At 39.4% G+C, this 19,934-nt stretch overlaps 1 protein-coding gene across 1 annotated transcript in view; it reads right to left on the reverse strand.

Moving 5' to 3' along the window:
- The window catches only part of LOC138759017 (uncharacterized), a 93,460-nt gene that overhangs the window by 68,692 nt on the left and 4,834 nt on the right, over positions 1-19,934 (reverse strand). Inside the window, exons 2-3 of the mRNA XM_069928819.1 lie at positions 17,182-17,250; positions 6,023-6,047 (exon numbers count right to left, since the gene is read on the reverse strand). Coding sequence (XP_069784920.1) covers positions 6,023-6,047; positions 17,182-17,250 — 94 coding nt within the window. The remainder of the gene's footprint in view (positions 1-6,022; positions 6,048-17,181; positions 17,251-19,934) is intronic.

The following is a 19,934-nucleotide window of genomic DNA, read 5'->3' on the forward strand; positions in this document are numbered from 1 at the left end:
GCATCTCATATTGATGTGAGGTATTTAACTACTCCTTAAAATGTTTTGGAGTTTTACTTTCTTCCCTGGCCCCCTACCATAATAAAGAAACTCATGGTAGTTTTGATCAACCCCATGCACTTTCTTTTTTAAAGAACATGATTCACAATTTTTGACCTTTGCTAGTAGGTTATGAAAAAGAAGCAAGGCTGGTAATATCTCTATTCAAAAACTGCCCAAAATTAATGAATGGGGCAATGGAAGAGAAAGAAGTTGGAGTTCATTAAATACATTTCTGACCTGCTAAAATGAAACGTTACAGTTAAACTGCAATGATCTGAAATCCAGTTGTTTTAAAATGCTGATGGTTTGGTGTCAAACTCACCAACTTTTGCTTTTCATGCTCACTTTAACAAACATTGGCCTTGATTCCCCAAGTCCTTGAAACTCACCAAGAAAACTTTTCCATAATCCCCTAAAGCACAAGAGATTACACACTCCTCTTAAATTGCCCAGAGTCCAATTTCCTCTAAATTTACCAGATTCGTTATAACTTTCATTGCACTACTCAGTAACATCTTTAAAAAAAACAAATTAAATGTGTCTTGTAACTAATCCAGAAAATCTGTTAGTTTAGCAATAGCCAGATCCAAAGCATAGCAGTCTGGCAAATCTTACTGTACTTGAATTTAACTCTAGTTATTAAAGTACAATGAATTACTTTCAAGTTATATGACTATTCAAAACTATAGCTCTTAGATAAACAGTAAAAATCTAATTGAAAATGCTCATTGATTAAAATATAGATTAAATTAATCTATAGGGTTGCATTCATCCACAGTGTCCTCCATAAAGTTTGGAAGAAATAGACCCTTTTTTTCTCCTTTATTTTCCCCTGTGCTCCACAGTTTTAAATTTATAATCAAACAATTCACATGTGATTAAAGTGGACATTCCAGATTTATAAAAGATTATTTGTGCACATTTTGGTTTGACCATGTAGAAATTACAGCACTTTTTTAAAACATCGTCCTTTCATTTCAGGGCACCATAATATTTCGGAAATAAGAATGGTATGTATATAAAAGAGTTATGTTTAGTACTTTGTTGCAAATTCATTGCATGTGATGACTGTTTGAAGTCTGTGATTCATAGATATCACTAGGTGCTGAGTATGCTCCACCAGACCTCTACTGCAGCCATCTTCAGCTCCTGCTAGGTTCGGGGGCTTGTCCCCTTATGTTTTCTCTTCAGCATATGGAAGGCATGCTCAATTGGAGTTAGATAAGATGACTGACTTGGCCATTCAAGAATTTTACAGCTTTTAGCTTTGAAAAACTCCTTTTTTGCATTAGCAGTATGTTTGGAATCATTGCCTTGTTGTAAGATGAAGCACGGTCTAATGAGTTTGGAGTCATTTGCTCAAACTTGAGTGGAGAGCTTTCTATACACATTAGAATTCATTTTGCTACTGCCATCAACAGTTATATCATCAATGAAGTTAAGGGCACCAGTACCTATGTCAACCATACATGCCCAGGCCTTAACACCCCCACGTTTCACAGATGAGGTGGCATGCTTTGGATTTCGTGCAGTTCTTTTACACCTCCATATTTTGCTCTTGCCATCACTCTGACACAGGTTAATCTTGGTCTCATCTGTCCACAAGACCTTTTTCCAGAATTCTGAAGGATCTTTTAAATACTTCTTGGCAAAATGTAATCTGGCCATCCTATTTCTGTGGCTAACTAGTGGTTTGCATCTTGGAGTGTATCCACTGTATGTCTTCTGAAGACATTAGTCATTGACTCATCCACACCTGCCTCCTGAAGAGTCTTTCTGATCTGTCAGACAGGCATTTGGGATTTTTCTTCATTATGGTGAGGATTCTTCTGTCATCAGCAGAGGTCTCCCTTGGCCGACCAGTGCACTCTTTCTTCTTATTGAGACTCCAAAGAATTGATTTTGGTAATCCTCAGGTTTGGGCAATGTCTCTTACTGTCTTGTGCTTCCTTGACTTTCATTGGCACAACTCTGGTCCTCATGTTGACAAATGGCAACTCCAGAATCCAACAGTGATCAAAAGTTTAGAAGCAAGCCTAGCTCTCCAATATCTCACCAATGAACAATTAAACAGAACTGACAAACATGGACAAACACCTGTGAAGCCAAATGTCCCAAACATTATGATGCTTTGAAATAGGGGAACTATGTACAAAAAGTGCTGTAACTTCTACATGGTCAAACCAAAATGTGTACAAATAACCTTTAATAAAATCTGAAGTGCGTATTTTAATCGCATGTGAATTGTTTCAAAACCGTGGAGCATAGGGGTAAATAATTGTTTTTTTAATGTGTTTTTGTCCCAAACATTATGGAGGGCACTATAGATTGTGGTAAATGATGTAGCAAGATCATCTTGAATGTTAACATGAATCTGGAAGGGAAATGTACAAATATTCTGCAGCTATATTTTGATATTATCACCTCCATATTTATTTCAATCTAAAAAAAAACTGTTTTTACCAATAAGTAAAAACTGAAAAGGTGCAATTTCACTGACAAATTGTTAGATTAGGAATAAAATATTTGCTTCAAAAAGTTGGCAATATCTGATTTATCTTAAAGTGCTGTATAATTCAAATCCTTTAGATCTTCATGTCATCATAAATTTAACACAAAAACGAACAAATTTATCGCTTGCAATTTGTGACTTTCATAACCTGTCTTCCAAAATGAATCATTCAATGTTTTTATTTAAAATTTTGTAAATTTCTCATCACATCTAGTGATTCCAACTTTGAAAGACAGATAAATGGGAAGACCACAAAACTGCCAAGATTTTTTGCAGTAAAATCAAATATTCATGCCATTTAAAACTAGTTGAATTAAAAATAAATGTTCCAAAAAAAAAACAAGTAAAAATGGAGTGAAGCTATAAGGAAATAATTAGTGTCATGAACTTAAAGTGCTGAGAACCACAGTGAACAACAAAATTTAACATATGTTGCTCAAGTTCAGGGGCAATACCTCATCCAAATAAATTAAGGCTTTGGAAACTGCTCAGAAGAAACAAAGTTGCCATCAGATGATGGTGTCTGTTCTTGGAAAACATCTTGCTGCAAAGCTTTAAGTTATCACCTTTTCTGTTTAGAGCATCAAAGTTCTTACCTAAAAGAATCCATGAATGCAATAACAGTGCCAACAGCTTGGATAATTCTAAGATATATCAATCATGACTTTGCATCCAATACTCAAAGGGATGAACACCATCATACAAAGAGGTGGAAAATCTCATGATATGGTGAGAGAGTAACAACCTGAGTCTCAACATGGACAAGATTAAGAAGATGATCGTGGACTTCAGGAGTGACCACCCTCCACTACACATCAACAATTTTGTAGTGGAGAGAACCAAGTTGCTTGGAGTTCACTTAACTAGTGACCTATCGTGGATACACATCTCCTCAAGGCAAAACATTGACTATACTTCCTGAGAAGACTGAATCAGGCAAAGCTACTGGCCACCATTACGTCAACCTTCTACAGGAGTTCTGTTGAGAGCATCCTAGCTGGCTGGATCACAGTGTGGTACAGTTAATGCAGAGAAATGGATTGGAGGTCAATCCACAGGACCTTAACAGTGGTAGAGTCTCCACCCCCCCCCCCCTACCAATCAATCAACATGATCTACGGGATCGTTGTCTGAAGAGGGCACACAAATTCATTGAGGACTCCTTCCAGCCTGCACAGAGCATCTTCCAGCTATTCCTTTCAGGAAAAGGATACAGGAGTACGAGAGCCAGCACCACCAGGCTGAGGAACAGCTTCTTCCCACAGGCAGTGAGAATGCTGAACGACCAAACGAACTGATCACACTAAACATCCAAGACTCTCAGATCCATGAAACAAATTTTATTTATTTATTTGTATTTCTGAATACTTGTCTTGCATATGTAATGTATGTATGTTGTCTGGTTGCATGTCTGTGCATCTTGCTTCAAGAACTGGAGAACACTATTTTCTCAGGTTGTACTTATGCAATCAGGTGACAATAGACTTGACTTGATCAGGAATCAAGCTTCAGTGAACCTCGACCATTTGATATTTTAGGTTCACCTAAGAAATCATTGTGAACATTGTTAACCACATGACACCAAAAATTAAATTGCTGACCCATATGTCTTCATTTACAGAAAGAGCTCATTTCATTTGTCTCAGTACTCTTCCTTTATCCAAGGTGAGTGCAGTATTAGACAAGATGAATTGGGAAATCAAAAATGAAGCTCAAAAAACAGGGTGCTAGTGATTGATGTGGAGGAATGTGCTTTAAACTGTTGGTACATTAGTTTGAATGATGCATGTGACAGTAGATGAGCGATTATGGATTTTATGATTCAAGTGAGAAATATTAGCAGATATATCATGTGATGCCACAACAAACAATGAAACTATCCAAGATAACTATCTTCAGAGTCTTTGACATTTTACCTTTCAATGGAAGGGAAGATTAATTTAAAAAGAAGAAATACATACTTTTGTTAACCTATCTTTGAGTTCAACTGTGATTATATACCCCAAAACAGAATTTTATCGAGTGATTTATCAGTTTATTACAAGGTACACTGGTTACATGCTAAAAGTGGTAAATGAGCAGGATTTGAACCCATTTTGGTCAAGTTAAACAATACTGAGCAATACAATTTTATAAATTAAAAATACAATATCAACATGACAAATGTTTAAGAATTTACAGCTTCTCATATAAATGGAAAGCCAAATCAACTTCTTTAAGAACTTCCCTAAATTGCTAAATTATCTTATATATCTGATGGAAAAAAAAATCATCACATCTTACTCCCTTCCCTCAATATTTTAAAACACACATCCAGTTTGGTGGTGGCCAAAAGATGATATTACCAAACACAATTGCCCAATTGACAGAATATGAATTTACTTTCTTGAAATTAGGATATTAGATTAAATAAATCTAGGGATTAAATTGAAAAAAAACCAGCAAAAATTCTCCTAAAATATTTTACCTAGTTTTGTCACAACTTAAAATTAGAAACAGGTGAAAATATATTTAGGATATTTTTATTCACTTATTTCAGTCTGCTGTTGGAATGCAGCACTTACTTTAGTAATAAATAAAAAAGGTTTAAGCATGGTAATGAAACATAATGCAGGCCAATCCTGGCAGAAAAGGGCATAGGTGTGGTTCACTGGTTAAAAAAAAAACAACTTTTACCGAAGTATTCAAAGCTCTCTAAATTCACACTCATTTTTTTAAATTATAAAGCATCCCCATACTCTGATGGGTTAAAGATTTACCCTGAAAACCATATCTTTCCTAACTTTTACTTAATTCTTCCATCTCATTGTCAATTGGCTACAGAGAAGAAGGAATTAATCTTAACCCAATTTCCACTGCATGTAAGTTCATGGACATGAGCTTCCACGTGCAGCAATGTGGATGGTGAATGAAGACCAGATTCTGGATATTCTCTTCCCTAGTAGCATGCTCTGCCATGAATAAAATACAGAATGCTATTACAATCAGAGATTACAGAAAAAAGAAAATGTAAGAAGAGAAAAGCATTAGGAAGGCTATTTAAAAAAAAACCCAAACAGCAGTGACAAGACAAGCAAGAGACTATCTTCACAGTGAATACCAACTTTGCTTTTATTTGTCGGGAGCCAGGTGCAATTCAAATTGAGAAACTGAAGAATAGTTGCATATTAGGGACAATGAACCAATATGAGCAGAGAGCAATATTAAAATACCTTCCTTAGATTTAGTGATTCTCAGAAGTTTTGAGCAATATTTGCACTCTTTCTGCCTAATGCAATGAATTCAGATGTTCTAATTATTGTTTATTTTTGATGTGCTACCACTTTCTTAGAACCATTAACATACAACTTAAAAATATCATTAGCTAATAATTAAACAGCAACAGTTGAAATTAACCCTCAAAACATTTTTAAGATTTACACCTATAACATCTGTAGTGATAGGAAAAGGAGGATCTGCTATACTTACAATTCTGTTTTATGGCTGCTTCATTCTGCCATAGTGATGTTTGGAGAGAATCAACCAGGAAAGGGAACAGATAATATTAGCGAGTTTGTCTCTGTTGGGATACAAAACTAAACATTTCATTAAAAATGCACCTTTTGTGAAAATTTGTTCTGAGAGCCACCATTCTGTTGCCTTCTTAAATATATCTCGTGGATATTCAATAAATAAATGTAAGAACACAAACACAGTGAATATTAACATAAAGCCAAATGCATAGGTTAATTATAGACTCTGCGTAAGAGTGGTAGTTACAGCTACAAACCAGCAAACCCATTCGCTTCAATCTTGCACCAGTTCATGTAAATCAGTATTGTTTTGTGAAGAAGAATATTACCCAAAATACAATCAATGCCGTGAATAGCTGGAAATGTTCTGATCTTGCAAAAGAATAAACATTGCTCATTCAGAAAAAAATATCTATTTTGGAGTACACGAGGGAGCAGTTTTACGAGCTGCATCCATACTGCCTCTGAATTCTTAACCAACTAATTTAATATCTACAAGGTCACCAAATTCCCATAATAATGATGCTCCATTTGTTAAAGTGACAATTTTCCACAATGTGGTTTTTACTGAAATGGTCAGATTAAACTTTTACCAGGAATAACCTGATAAATGAAAGCAAAAGGTTCACTGTAAGTATTCTTTGCCCTCTGTATGAGGAGAATAAGCAGGATGCCTATGCAAAGATCTACGGGCATTGTAATTATGGATATACGATATATATTTGATAAAGTAACACACATACAGTCATTATAATTCTGAAAGGTAACTTACAGAAACAGTATTATATGGAAAACATCTACAGGTAGCCCTAGACTCACAACCGTAATTGGGGGAAAGAATCGGTCATATCTCAGAATGGACACAAGTCGGAATTTTGCTCGCACACATGGAGGACCAAAATCTTAAAGCAAACTGTTTAATCAAATCTTTTTTTGAGATGCAATAATATGCAAACCCGCCATGCATGCACCATTTGAACTGTAATACACGAACCCACCATGCATGCGCCAACCGAAGACTCCTGCATGAGCACAGAAATCAAAATTACCGTACCCAGCCTATCGACTCCGGAACACCAACTAAAAAAGTAAGTATGCACATTTTGGCTTTTACATGCCCTGTATGCCTGTGATAGTATGTCAAATACCTCATAAACCTTATTTTTAAAATTAGTCATTTGTGCAGGTGGACACAAGTCAAATAGGTCATACGTTGGGGAGTACCTATACTGTAGTTTATTTTGCAGATCAAATTTCATATTCCTTTGAACAAAATGCTGTGTAGATTCATTAAGATTATTAACCTCAAGGGTATAGAACCATCAATAATGTTCCTTAAAAATCATTCCATGCACTGCAATCTAAGGCCAATTTAAATTAAATTTAGAGATTCTCAATCTGCAAGAGGATTTTGAAAATATAAAGTCCATACAGTATTCACTTTTGTTTTAGAATAAAAATTGAATTTATACTTTGATTAATTTAGAATTCTTCTAAACATTGAAAATGCTTATGCTGTGGATTTCACACTGGTGAAACACACTAAAATTAAAGTAACAGTGAATACATTTTACACAAAAAATAAATCTGACCTCCAATAAACTGACATTCCACAAGAAAGCATCTGCCTGATTTTTTTCCCAACTATTCGAGCATCAAAAATAACTTCATACACATTATATAGATGTACATTGTGGACCAATTTCCTGTTTAAGATTCAGATTTCAGATTTATTATCAAAGTACAAAACATGACATCATATACAACCCCAAGATTCTTTTTCCTGCTGATGAGGCAGAATTATAGGTAGTACAAAAAATTGTACAGAGCGTATACGTGTAAACAATAAAGAACCATAAACAGATAACAAATGTAAACTAACTCTGTGCAATAGAAATTTAAAAAAAAATCAATAAAGTACACAAGGGTCCTTAAATAGTCCCTGATTGAGTGTGTTATTGAGGAGTCTGATGGGAGAGGGGTAGGAGCTGTTCCTGAACCAGTGGTTCCTGGTGGTAGCAGTGAGAACAGATCATGTGCTGGGTGGTGTGGATCCTCGATGATTGCTGCTGCTCTCCAACAGCAGTGTTCCCTGAAGATGTTCTCGATAGTGGGGAGCGTTTTGCCTGTGATGTCCAGGACTGTGTCCATTAACTTTTGGAGGACTTTGCGCTTAGCAGTATTGGTGTCCCCATACTAGAACATGATGCAGGCGGTCAGCACATTTTCCACAACACATCTGCAGAAATTTTCCAAAGTTTCTGGTGTAATGCTGTAGTGTGTATTCTGAAGGGTGATGTGGCTTTTCCGTTTGAAACTATATGGGAGAGTGGATTGTGAGGATAAGGTAGCCTCTCTGTCTGGAATGTGGAGGGCATGTGGATTGCGGAGAGTCATGTGTGACAGATTATGTTGTGTTTTATATTGTATATAGATATGTTTTAAAGGAGATAAATTGTGGCAGTTTTTTTAGTGTAGATCACATACACACACTTCAAAACAAATCTCATTTAAAATACTGGAGCTGGCTCTGAGGGCATATAGAGACTTCGCTAATGGATTGTTGTTTTGGAAAGCAACACATGAAAGAACTCAGAGGATTAGGTTCGGAGCCGCAAGCTGTCTGAGTGAAGTTTGCTGTTCTAAGAGGGTCATGTGGTTTTGCAAGCAGAGGGAGTCAAACAGGCTTTTCTCTGAGTGAGAGAGAGAATTCATTTCTACAGTTAGCAGCAGCAGCTGGGACTGGAACATGATAAGCTGGCAAGCTTGTGGAAAAATCCCATTTGGAAGACTGTCTTTTTATGTCTCTTATTCCAAGTGAAGCAGCCAGTCCTCTCCTTTTGCATGACCCACAAGGGCTTTGACCAGGCTGACCTAGAACTCACAACCCGTCTTCCAAATGGGGTTTTCCATAAGCTTGCCAGCTTGTCCTGTTCCAATCCCAGCTGCTGTTGCTAGCTGTAGCACTGTAGAACTGATCTGTGTGTCTCTCTCTCACACACACACATACACACACACACATAGAGAAAGCCTGTTTGACTCTCTCTGCTTGCAAAACAACATGACCCTCTTAAAACAGCAAGCTCCCCTCCAGACGCAAGGCAGCTCCAACAAGCTCTTTCATCTGTTGCCTTTTTGTAAACCACAATCCATTAGTGAAGTCTCTTGGGCACTCTCCAAAGCTCTTGCAAAGGCTGTGGGGCCTATATGTCTAGCATTAACAGAGCTCCAGTATTTCAAATAAGATCTTTTTAAAGTTTTTGTATCTGACCTATTCTAACAAACCCTGCCCCAATTTATCGCTCAAAAGCATATCTATATTCTGTCACAACTGTGAATCAAAGAACTTTTCTAAACTTACACACACATTACATACACATGCACTTAGAATTAGAAGGGGGTTAACTTAGGTTAAGTAAGTTAATAGTGATAAGTTAAGAGTTTGATCCTGTTTTCATGTTTAAAGATCATTAGAAGAAACTTTTGTTTAAGTAACCACTTATCGGTGAATATCTATTGCTGCTAGGTTTTGGGGTCCTCTGGGCTTGTAACACGTGTGACCTCTCTAGCTGGAGCCTAGTTGGAAGTCACCGCACCAGCCAGTCAAGGGTTAGATCTGCCCATAGACGAGACAGATGCATGATTCATGCAAGTCACATGAACAGGTCTTACATTGAAAATAGCTCTCTCCATTTGCTGCTGCTCCATTTGCAGACAACGGGCAGCTCCCCGGAATGCAATGGGCCTGTCCCAGATCCCGAGCAATACTGGAGATGAGGTACATTTGATATTCTCTTCAGTTGTAATTAATTTATTGATTGTTAGTGTGCTGTGCCTGCTAAAGACAGAGAGTTGATGGTACTGTGTATTTACTCCTTGTGTTCCTAAACAGGAGTTGAGAATGGTTTGCACTGATTTAGTCGCACCTGACGTGTAGTTATCTGTGTATTATTGTTGTGTATGTTCTGACCATCGGTTGAGGATGGAGATCTTGTCGCTGAGGAGGACTTTGCCGTCTGAGCTGCGCAGCAGGCTTTGGACTTGGGGTGAGGGGCCGTACACAGCCTTTAGAGCCTCGTAGAAACCCCTGAAGTCGCCAATGTCCGCGCTGAGCTGTGTTCGTTTGGCGAGGCTAGTCCACCACTCATTTTGGATCTCCCGGAGTTTGCGCTGAAGATGGCTGCATGCGCGACGGAAGGCTTGTTTCTTCTCTGGACAGGACGGCTTTGTAAGGTGAGCCTGGTGGGCAGCTCGCTTCTTTGCCAGCAGCTCCTGGATTTCCTGGCTGTTTTCGTCAAACCAGTCCTTGTTTTTCCTGGAGGAGAAGCCCAGTACCTCTTCAGTGGATTGCAGTATGGTAGTCTTCAACTGATCCCAGTGAGCTTCAGGGGACGGGTCCGTGAGGCGGGTTGCAACGTCGAGCTTTGCTTTGAGGTTTGCCTGAAAGTTTCCTCTCGCTTCGTCTGACTGCAGGTTTCCAACATTGAACCTCTTTCTGGGGGCTTTATTGTTCCTGGGCTTTGGCTTGAAGTGAAGGTTGAGCTTGCAGCGAACCAGCCGGTGGTCAGTGTGGCATTCCGCGCTAGGCATGACCCTGGTGTGGAGCACATCTTGTTTGTCACTTTCTCGCACCAGGATGTAGTCCAGGAGGTGCCAGTGTTTGGATCGGGGATGCATCCAGGTGGTCTTAAGGCTGTCCCTCTGCTGAAAAAGGGTGTTTGTAATGACAAGTCGCTGTTCTGCGCAGAGCTCCAACAGGAGGCGCCCATTGTCGTTGCACTTGCCGACGCCATGCTTGCCCAGGATTCCTGGCCAGGTTTCTGAGTCTTTGCCGACACGAGCGTTGAAGTCGCCCAGGATGACAACCTCCTCAACCGATGGTCAGAACACTTCCAATCTCTTTTCAGTGCCAACCGCTCAGTCCAAGATTCCGCCCTGCTCCAGCTCCCTCAACAGCCCCTAAGGCTAGAGCTGGATGAGGTTCCCACCCTGGATGAGACATATAAGGCAATCGAACAACTGAAAAGTGGCAAAGCAGCAGGTATGGATGGAATCCCCCCAGAAGTCTGGAAGGCTGGTGGCAAAACTCTGCATGCCAAACTGCATGAGTTTTTCAAGCTTTGTTGGGACCAAGGTAAACTGCCTCAGGATCTTCGTGATGCCACCATCATCACCCTGTACAAAAACAAAGGCGAGAAATCAGACTGCTCAAACTACAGGGGAATCACGTTGCTCTCCATTGCAGGCAAAATCTTCGCTAGGATTCAACTAAATAGAATAATACCTAGTGTCGCCGAGAATATTCTCCCAGAATCACAGTGCGGCTTTCGCGCAAACAGAGGAACCACTGACATGGTCTTTGCCCTCAGACAGCTCCAAGAAAAGTGCAGAGAACAAAACAAAGGACTCTACATCATCTTTGTTGACCTCACCAAAGCCTTCGACACTGTGAGCAGGAAAGGGCTTTGGCAAATACTAGAGCGCATCGGATGTCCCCCAAAGTTCCTCAACATGATTATCCAACTGCACGAAAACCAACAAGGTCGGGTCAGATACAGCAATGAGCTCTCTGAACCCTTATCCATTAACAATGGCGTGAAGCAAGGCTGTGTTCTCGCACCAACCCTCTTTTCAATCTTCTTCAGCATGATGCTGAACCAAGCCATGAAAGACCCCAACAATGAAGACGCTGTTTACATCCGGTACTGCACGGATGGCAGTCTCTTCAATCTGAGGCGCCTGCAAGCTCACACCAAGACACAAGAGAAACTTGTCCGTGAACTACTCTTTGCAGATGATGCCGCTTTAGTTGCCCATTCAGAGCCAGCTCTTCAGTGCTTGACGTCCTGCTTTGCGGAAACTGCCAAAATGTTTGGCCTGGAAGTCAGCCTGAAGAAAACTGAGGTCCTCCATCAGCCAGCTCCCCACCATGACTACCAGCCCCCCCACATCTCCATCGGGCACACAAAACTCAAAACGGTCAACCAGTTTACCTATCTCGGCTGCACCATTTCATCAGATGCAAGGATCGACAATGAGATAGACAACAGACTCGCCAAGGCAAATAGCGCCTTTGGAAGACTACACAAAAGAGTCTGGAAAAACAACCAACTGAAAAACCTCACAAAGATAAGGGTATACAGAGCTGTTGTCATACCAACACTCCTGTTCGGCTCCGAATCATGGGTCCTCTACCGGCATCACCTACGGCTCCTAGAACGCTTCCACCAGCGTTGTCTCCGCTCCATCCTCAACATCCATTGGAGCGCTTACACCCCTAACGTCGAAGTACTCGAGATGGCAGAGGTCGACAGCATCGAGTCCACGCTGCTGAAGATCCAGCTGCGCTGGATGGGTCACGTCTCCAGAATGGAGGACCATCGCCTTCCCAAGATCGTGTTATATGGCGAGCTCTCCACTGGCCACCGTGACAGAGGTGCACCAAAGAAAAGGTACAAGGACTGCCTAAAGAAATCTCTTGGTGCCTGCCACATTGACCACCGCCAGTGGGCTGATAACGCCTCAAACCGTGCATCTTGGCGCCTCACAGTTTGGCGGGCAGCAACCTCCTTTGAAGAAGACCGCAGATCCCACCTCACTGACAAAAGGCAAAGGAGGAAAAACCCAACACCCAACCCCAACCAACCAATTTTCCCTTGCAACCGCTGCAATCGTGTCTGCCTGTCCCGCATCGGACTTGTCAGCCACAAACGAGCCTGCAGCTGACGTGGACTTTTTACCCCCTCCATAAATCTTCGTCCGCGAAGCCAAGCCAAAGAAAAGATTGTTGTGTATGTGTTCGTTAGTTGTTAATATCACTGAACTCCAGGCTGCAAGCCACAGGCAGTTCTGGAGGGCCCCTTAACAAAAAAAGAGAGAAGAAAGAAAGAGGCTGGGTGTGGTGTTGGTGCTTCTGATGAGTGACCATGGAGGCCATGGAGCCACCCCCTTATGTAATTTCTTTTGTTAATCCATCTACTGGCTATTTTTGTTGGGATGTGTCTGCTATATTTTAATCAAGGTGCTGTGTCTGTTTCTAAGATTATATGCAATTTTTTTTCATGGGAATAAGAAGAGGGGAGTGAGATTTCCAGGTCATTGCTATACAATTTTTTTGCTATAGACAAAGCAATAAATACAAATTGAATTTGGTTAATTTGTAGCTTAAGTCCATGAGGTTCTCCAGCAGATACAACGATGTGTCTGGTGGAAAGACTGCTTTTGTTATCCTGGTTAGTATATCGGCCAAATCCTGCCAAAATGGAGCTACCTTTGTGCAGCACCATGTTGCCTTGTGAATCTTTTGTGGTGTGAGGTAGAGCTGGTGCAGAAAGTTTCTTGAAGCAGTCTGTATCTAGAATTATTCATTGTTGTCCGACCAGCATCTCTCGTCAATTGTGATGCCTAGGTCTGCCTCCCATCTCTCTCTTGATCTGTGTAGACCTTGCTTGGGTCTTTCACCTTGGAGTACTGAGTGTATTCTTGAAATAAGTTTGGGTGCATTTCCCAGACGAAGCATCCCTTCAACCTTGCTAGGTGTAGCCAGGATCATTGCAGGGACCTATCCCAGGCCAATGCCAAATCTCCAGGATTTTATTACCCATATTCATGGGCATCAATTTGTTGTGAGTCAGTGGCACATTAGGCGATATCTTCAATTTGCAATATACTCATTGATCACATGCCAGATTTTAATCAGATGTTTCAGTGTGGCGTTATCCGTTTTTTTTCCACTATTAATTTGGCATCCCATTTATATATGAAATCTTTTGACGTTCTTTCCCCCCATTGCATGTAAGCCCATTTGCACCCAAGCAGGTGGTTCCCCTCCTCAAAGAAAGATGCAATGCACCTCAACTTAAATTTGAACACCCTCTTCACTTTTGATCTCCCAATGATCACTGGATCGTATACCTCTTGTTTTCCCTTCCTAAAGTCAACAATCAGCTCCTTGGGTTTGGTGACATTGAGTGCAAGGTTGTTGTTGGTGCACCATTCAGCCAAGTTTTCAATCTCCCTCCTGTATGCTGACTCAACCCCTTTCTTTATACAACCCACCACCATGGTATCGTCGGACCGAGCTACACAGTCGTAGGTGTAAAATGAGAAGAGCAGGGAGCTAAGAACACACTCCTGTGGAGCTCTGGTACTGTTGGAGATGGTGGAGATGTTCTTACCAGTCCTCACTGATTGATTTCTGGAGGTGAGGAAATCCATGATCCAATTTTAAACAGAAAAACCAACACACAAATACAAAAATGTTCACATATATCCTCAGATACATGCCCGGAACCCCAACCACACTGGCACCTTTGCTGACAGTATCATCTGTATATTACCTATTGTACTGGTATAACCATCTCACATTTAGGCTTTTACTCCATAAGCACTCATAATTCAGAGAAAAAACACATTTGTGGAAGAGTTTTCCAGTGGACCCCCTTAATGTGTATTTGATTTTCTTCAGTTTAACAAAGAAACTGATAGCCTTAATCCATTGTGTAATAGAAAAACTCAAATCAGACTTCCAGTATAACAAGATTAGATATTTAGCTAGCAGGGCTGTAAATGCCATCATGTCTTTCTGCAGAGAATTTAGGGAGTTGTTGGAGAATCCAAATATTGCAGTCAATGGGCAAGGATGCAAATTGACTTTAAATAGTGTGCTAAAGACTCCACTCAAAAATCCTTGTATTTTGGGGCACTAATAAAACATGTAGACAAGGGGAGCCATTACACCTAATGCATTTGTCCTCTATTTCAGGATAAATGGCTGACAGTCATTAAAACTCTCTCAAGATTTAGAGTTAAAGATTTATAATCTTAAACCGAATACTAAAAAGTTATCAGTTCTCTGAGTTATTATTAATGTGGTAATTCCCTGAAAAAGACTAAGAAATGATGGGAGCAAAATTTTCAACAAAATTTTCTGATGTTACATTCATTTAAAGTAATACATCAAGTTCACTTTTCCAAAGTTCAATTGGCTAAATTTTACTCTAATTTCTCATCAAATGTGATAGATGTAAGACCAAAGAAGGTACATTATTTCATATGTTTTGATCATGTTCCTTGCTTTTCAATTATTGGGAAAGTATCTTCTGTACCTTGTCTTTAGCTCTTAATATTAACTTGGCTCCTAATCCTTTTCTTGCCCTATTTGGAATAAGTAAGTCAGTTGATTTAAATTTGTCTGGGCTACAATCCCATGTAGTTGCCTTTGCTCTTTTTTATTGCCAGAAGAACTATACTTAAGAGATGGAAGGATGCTGAGTCTCGTACACATACTCAATGGTTGTCTGACGTGATGGCATGCTTGACTCTGGAAAAATATCAAATGCCTTCGACTAATGCAATGAACCTTAATTTTTTTTTAATTTATGGGGCCCTTTCCTTAATTATTTTCAGAATTTATCAGATTATTGGATCCAATTTTATGGTTTGGTTTTCCTCTCTTTCACGTATTAATGGAACATATATGTTTTATCATAACTTCATAAGGGAAGGGTTAGATCATTAGAATAGTTTTTGTTTTTCTACATTTTTTTGTCTCTTTCAAAGGTTGTTTACAGCTATTGTTAATATACTTTGTTAGATATATACAAAACTCAATAAAAATATTGGAAAGAGAAACTTTAAACTTCTACAAATGAGCAATCAAGCAATTCTATAAAATTGGGAGACTGAATTTTCAAACAAAAGAATCAAACTAAGTGGGCGGCATGGTTGGCACTTTTGCAGTGCCAGTGATTGGGACTAGGATTCACATCCCGTGCTATCTGTAAGGAGTTGGTACACTCTCCATGTGTCCCACAGGGGCTCCGGTTTCCTCCTACTGTTCAACACTTACTGGGGTTGTAGGTTAAATGGGTGTAAATTGGGCAGCATGGAATCATGTGCTGAAATGTCCTGTTACCGTGCTATTTATGTAAATTTTACATTTAAATATCTTTTATATTGGAAAACACTGCTTTCACCCAACTTCAATACACAGCCAAACCTATCCAGCCTAGCTTGGTTGACCACCTGAATATGTTTAAAAAAAAATGCAGATTTTTCTAAAAATCAGGGTGTAAATTGATCTACGAGGTCTGTTTTGAGTTATAAAATCATAGAAAGCACTAATAATTAACATTAATTTTAGTGATCCAACAGGTTCTTCCAGCCTACACAGCCCAATTACACCCATGTCCAATTTACTTACTAATGCTGGACATTTTTGGATTGATTTAGTTATACTCTGGATGTTAATTTTACTTAGCTTTGTACCAAAGATCTATTTAATAAACAACTCTAATAAATTAGTTTTCCAAAAGCAGGTACAGTACTTTAGTATTTGCATAACAAAGCATGTGTGTTTCATAAAATTAGAAAGATTTGTAGGAAAACAAATTTTATAGAATTATAACAGGTGCACATCAAATTTTTATGTAAAAAAATAATTAGAGAAATATTGTACCAACACTCTATCGGTCAACTTAAAATTAAATAAATATCCATAGCAGGACCCATTCAACTTAAGTACTTATAAAATGTAATCCAGTTTGGCATAAGAAGTACAATGAAACCTTAATTCTGCAAAATAAATAGAAGAAAAACTACTTCTTGATAGCCAGAACATTTTGGAGTCAAATGCATTCTGTGTTAATAATTGTGCAACCAAATTCTAATGGCTCCAATCGGTCACCTTTATAGGTTGCTTTCCTAAAGAGAAGCATTTGTATTCACACATAGACACAAAAATAGTCCAGTCCTTTTTCTTTATATTAACATTTGAAGAATTATTTGAAAAATATTCTGATAATATAAGTTGGGCAATTGTTATCAACTTAATTGTGGATTTCAACCTGATTACTTTTCTTATCTGAATGAAAAGTTCATCTTCAGCAGATATCTCGACAGCCACAACCATTGGTCCTCAGGACTATTTGAACACCATCTATTCTGCTTAAAACTCCTATTTTAATAAATATTCAAGTATCAAGGTCCTATTGCATTTGAAACCATATTATCAATACATTTCTCTTATTTTTGAAGCTAGAATGCATTGTTGAAATGACGGAGTAAAGTGGCCACATTACAGAATAGATTGATATCGATGAAAATTGTCCTCACCTTTTTATGTTTGGAGCCAAGGAAATGCATTTGTAGATTCATGGCAGAATTGCAAATTACTTCACAAATCTGAAATAAAAATATTTTTAAAAAGATCAAGATTATAAATGAAAGTGTTATTGAATTACACTAAAAACAACTAAAATTGAGCATTAACTTTTACCGCATTTTGGAAAAAAGAATTATATATTCTTCTTTGTTCCAAACCTAATAATAGAACATTCATAACACTTAGGAATTTTATGTGAAAATATACTGCACATTAAATAATGTTTTTATGTACTATCTTTAATATAAAACACAAGAATCAACTTTAAAGACCATCACCAAACAAAATGTGAAAAGAACTACATAGATATTAGAAATAACAAAAATATAAATTTTAAGGAGTATTTTAATATGTTAAAAAAGTAGCGTTCAAAGTTATTGTCAGAATACATGCATGACATCACATACAACCCTGAGATTCTTTTAACCACGGTGAGGCAGAATATCTATTTATCAGTAATTATCGAGAAGAAATAAGTATACAAAGAAAAATGTAAACAGTCATTCCAGCAGCTTTATGCAGTTAGCAGGTAATATTGAAAGCAAATGTTTGGCCAATCCAATTTCAATCATAACTCTTTTATAAACATTGATTGCCAATATATTTGGAGAAGAGAAGCTGTACAATTCCCTGTCCAAAGTGAATGATGACAAATTTTCTTCCTACAGCCCACAACCATAGAGGCAAAGGTGCTGTTTGACAAAGCTAGAGCAGTTCTTTCAAGTCTCGTTTATTGTCATCTGATTATACAAGTACAACCCAACAGAACAGAGCTCTCCAGTCCTCGGTGCAGAACATGCAGACACACAACTAGACATTAACACACATACAGACAAATATATATGCTGAGTGAGTTCACCACCATTGTCCTGGTCACAGTGTACATTCCACCCAAGGCTAATGTCAGGCAGGCACTGGAGGGACTGAGCACTGTGATTAACAGCCATGAGACAGCACATCCTGATGCCCCCCAATCATTGTAGGGGACTTCAATCAGGCCAACCTGATGAAGTCTCTGACAAACAACCACCAACACGTCACATACCAGGGGAACCAACACACCACCATGACAAACGCATACCGAGCCATACCACGACTGCACTTCGGCAAGTCTGAACACCTAGCTGTACTTCTACTCCCAGTTTACAGGCAGAGACTGAAGACCACAGCTCCAGTGGTGAGGATGGTGAAGGTGTGGTTGAGGGAGGTGGAGGAACATCTGCAGGACTGCTTTGAATCTGTGGACTGGAACATATTCAAGAAATCATCCATAGATTTGAATGAATATGCAACAGGTGTCACTGACTTCATCAGACCTGCGTGGATGAGTGTGTGCCCACATGTCAATACCGGGTGTTCCCCAACAAGAAGCCCTGGATGAATCAAAGAATCAGCAACTTGCTGAGGGAAAGAACAAGGGCTTTTAAGGCCAGGAATCGAGATCTTTACAAGGAGTCCAGGTATGAGCTGCAGAAGGCCATCTCCAAAGCAAAGTAGCAATTCTGGTGGAAGCTAGAGACAGGGAGTGCAGGCAATTACTGTCTACAAAAGTGAGGGTGAACACTACAGATGGCTGTGATGCTTCATTACCCAATGAGCTGAACATCTTCTATGCCTGCTTTGAGAAAAAGACCCAATCAGTACCTACAAGAATCCCTGAAAAGGCTAAGGACCCTGTGATATCTGTATCTGAGGGCGACATCAAAGCAACATTCAAGAGGGTTAACCCTTGCAAGGCATCAGGCCCTGATAGCATACTTGGAAGGGTACTGAAAATCTGTGCCAACCAACTAGCCAGAGCGTTCAAGGACATTTTCAACCTCTCATTGCTGCAGTCAGAGGTTCCCACCTGCTTCAAAATGGCATCAATCAACCTGGTACCCAAGAAGAGTAATGTGAGTTGCATCAACGCCAACTGCCCAGTCGCAGTAACTTCTACTGTGACTAAATGCTTTGAGAGGCTGGTCATGGCCAGAATTAACACGTACCTAAGAAAATATCTGGACCCACTGCAATTTGCCTATCGTCACAATTGCTCCATCTAAGATGCAATATCGCTGGCTCTCCACTCAGCTCTGGATCACCTTGAAACAGCAATTCATACATACGGCTGCTCTTCATTGACAACAGTTTAGCCTTCAATAACATTATTTCCTCAGTGCTGATCAAGAATCTACAAACTTTAGGCCTTTGTACTCCTCTCTGCAAGTGGATCCTTGACTTTCTCATCAGAAGACCACAGTCACTACGAACTGGAAACAACGTCTCCTCTTCACTAATTATCAACACTGGCACACCCCTAGGATGTGCTTTGCCCACTGCTCTACTCATTATACAACCATGACCATGTGACCAGGCACAATTCCAATGCTATCTACAAGTTTGCTGATGACACCACAGTTGTTGGCAGAATCACAAACGGCAATGAGGAAGCAAACAGGAGGGAGATAGATCAACTGGTTGAATAGTGTAATGACAGTAACCTTACACTCAACATTAGCAAGGAACACAAAGAAGGCTCGTTTGCAACTATACTTTGTGAGGTGTCTGAGGAGATTTGGTACGTCAACAAAACTCTTGAAAACTTCTAAAAGTGTATCCTGGAGAGCATTCTGGCTGGTTGCATCACTGCCTGGTACAGAGATGCCAACTTTGGAGTTTATTCTTGTCCTTAAAGTTGGCATCTCTGTACCAGGGTTGTTAA

The sequence above is a fragment of the Narcine bancroftii genome, chromosome 1, assembly GCF_036971445.1.
Source record: "Narcine bancroftii isolate sNarBan1 chromosome 1, sNarBan1.hap1, whole genome shotgun sequence".
NCBI classification, from domain to species: domain Eukaryota; kingdom Metazoa; phylum Chordata; class Chondrichthyes; order Torpediniformes; family Narcinidae; genus Narcine; species Narcine bancroftii.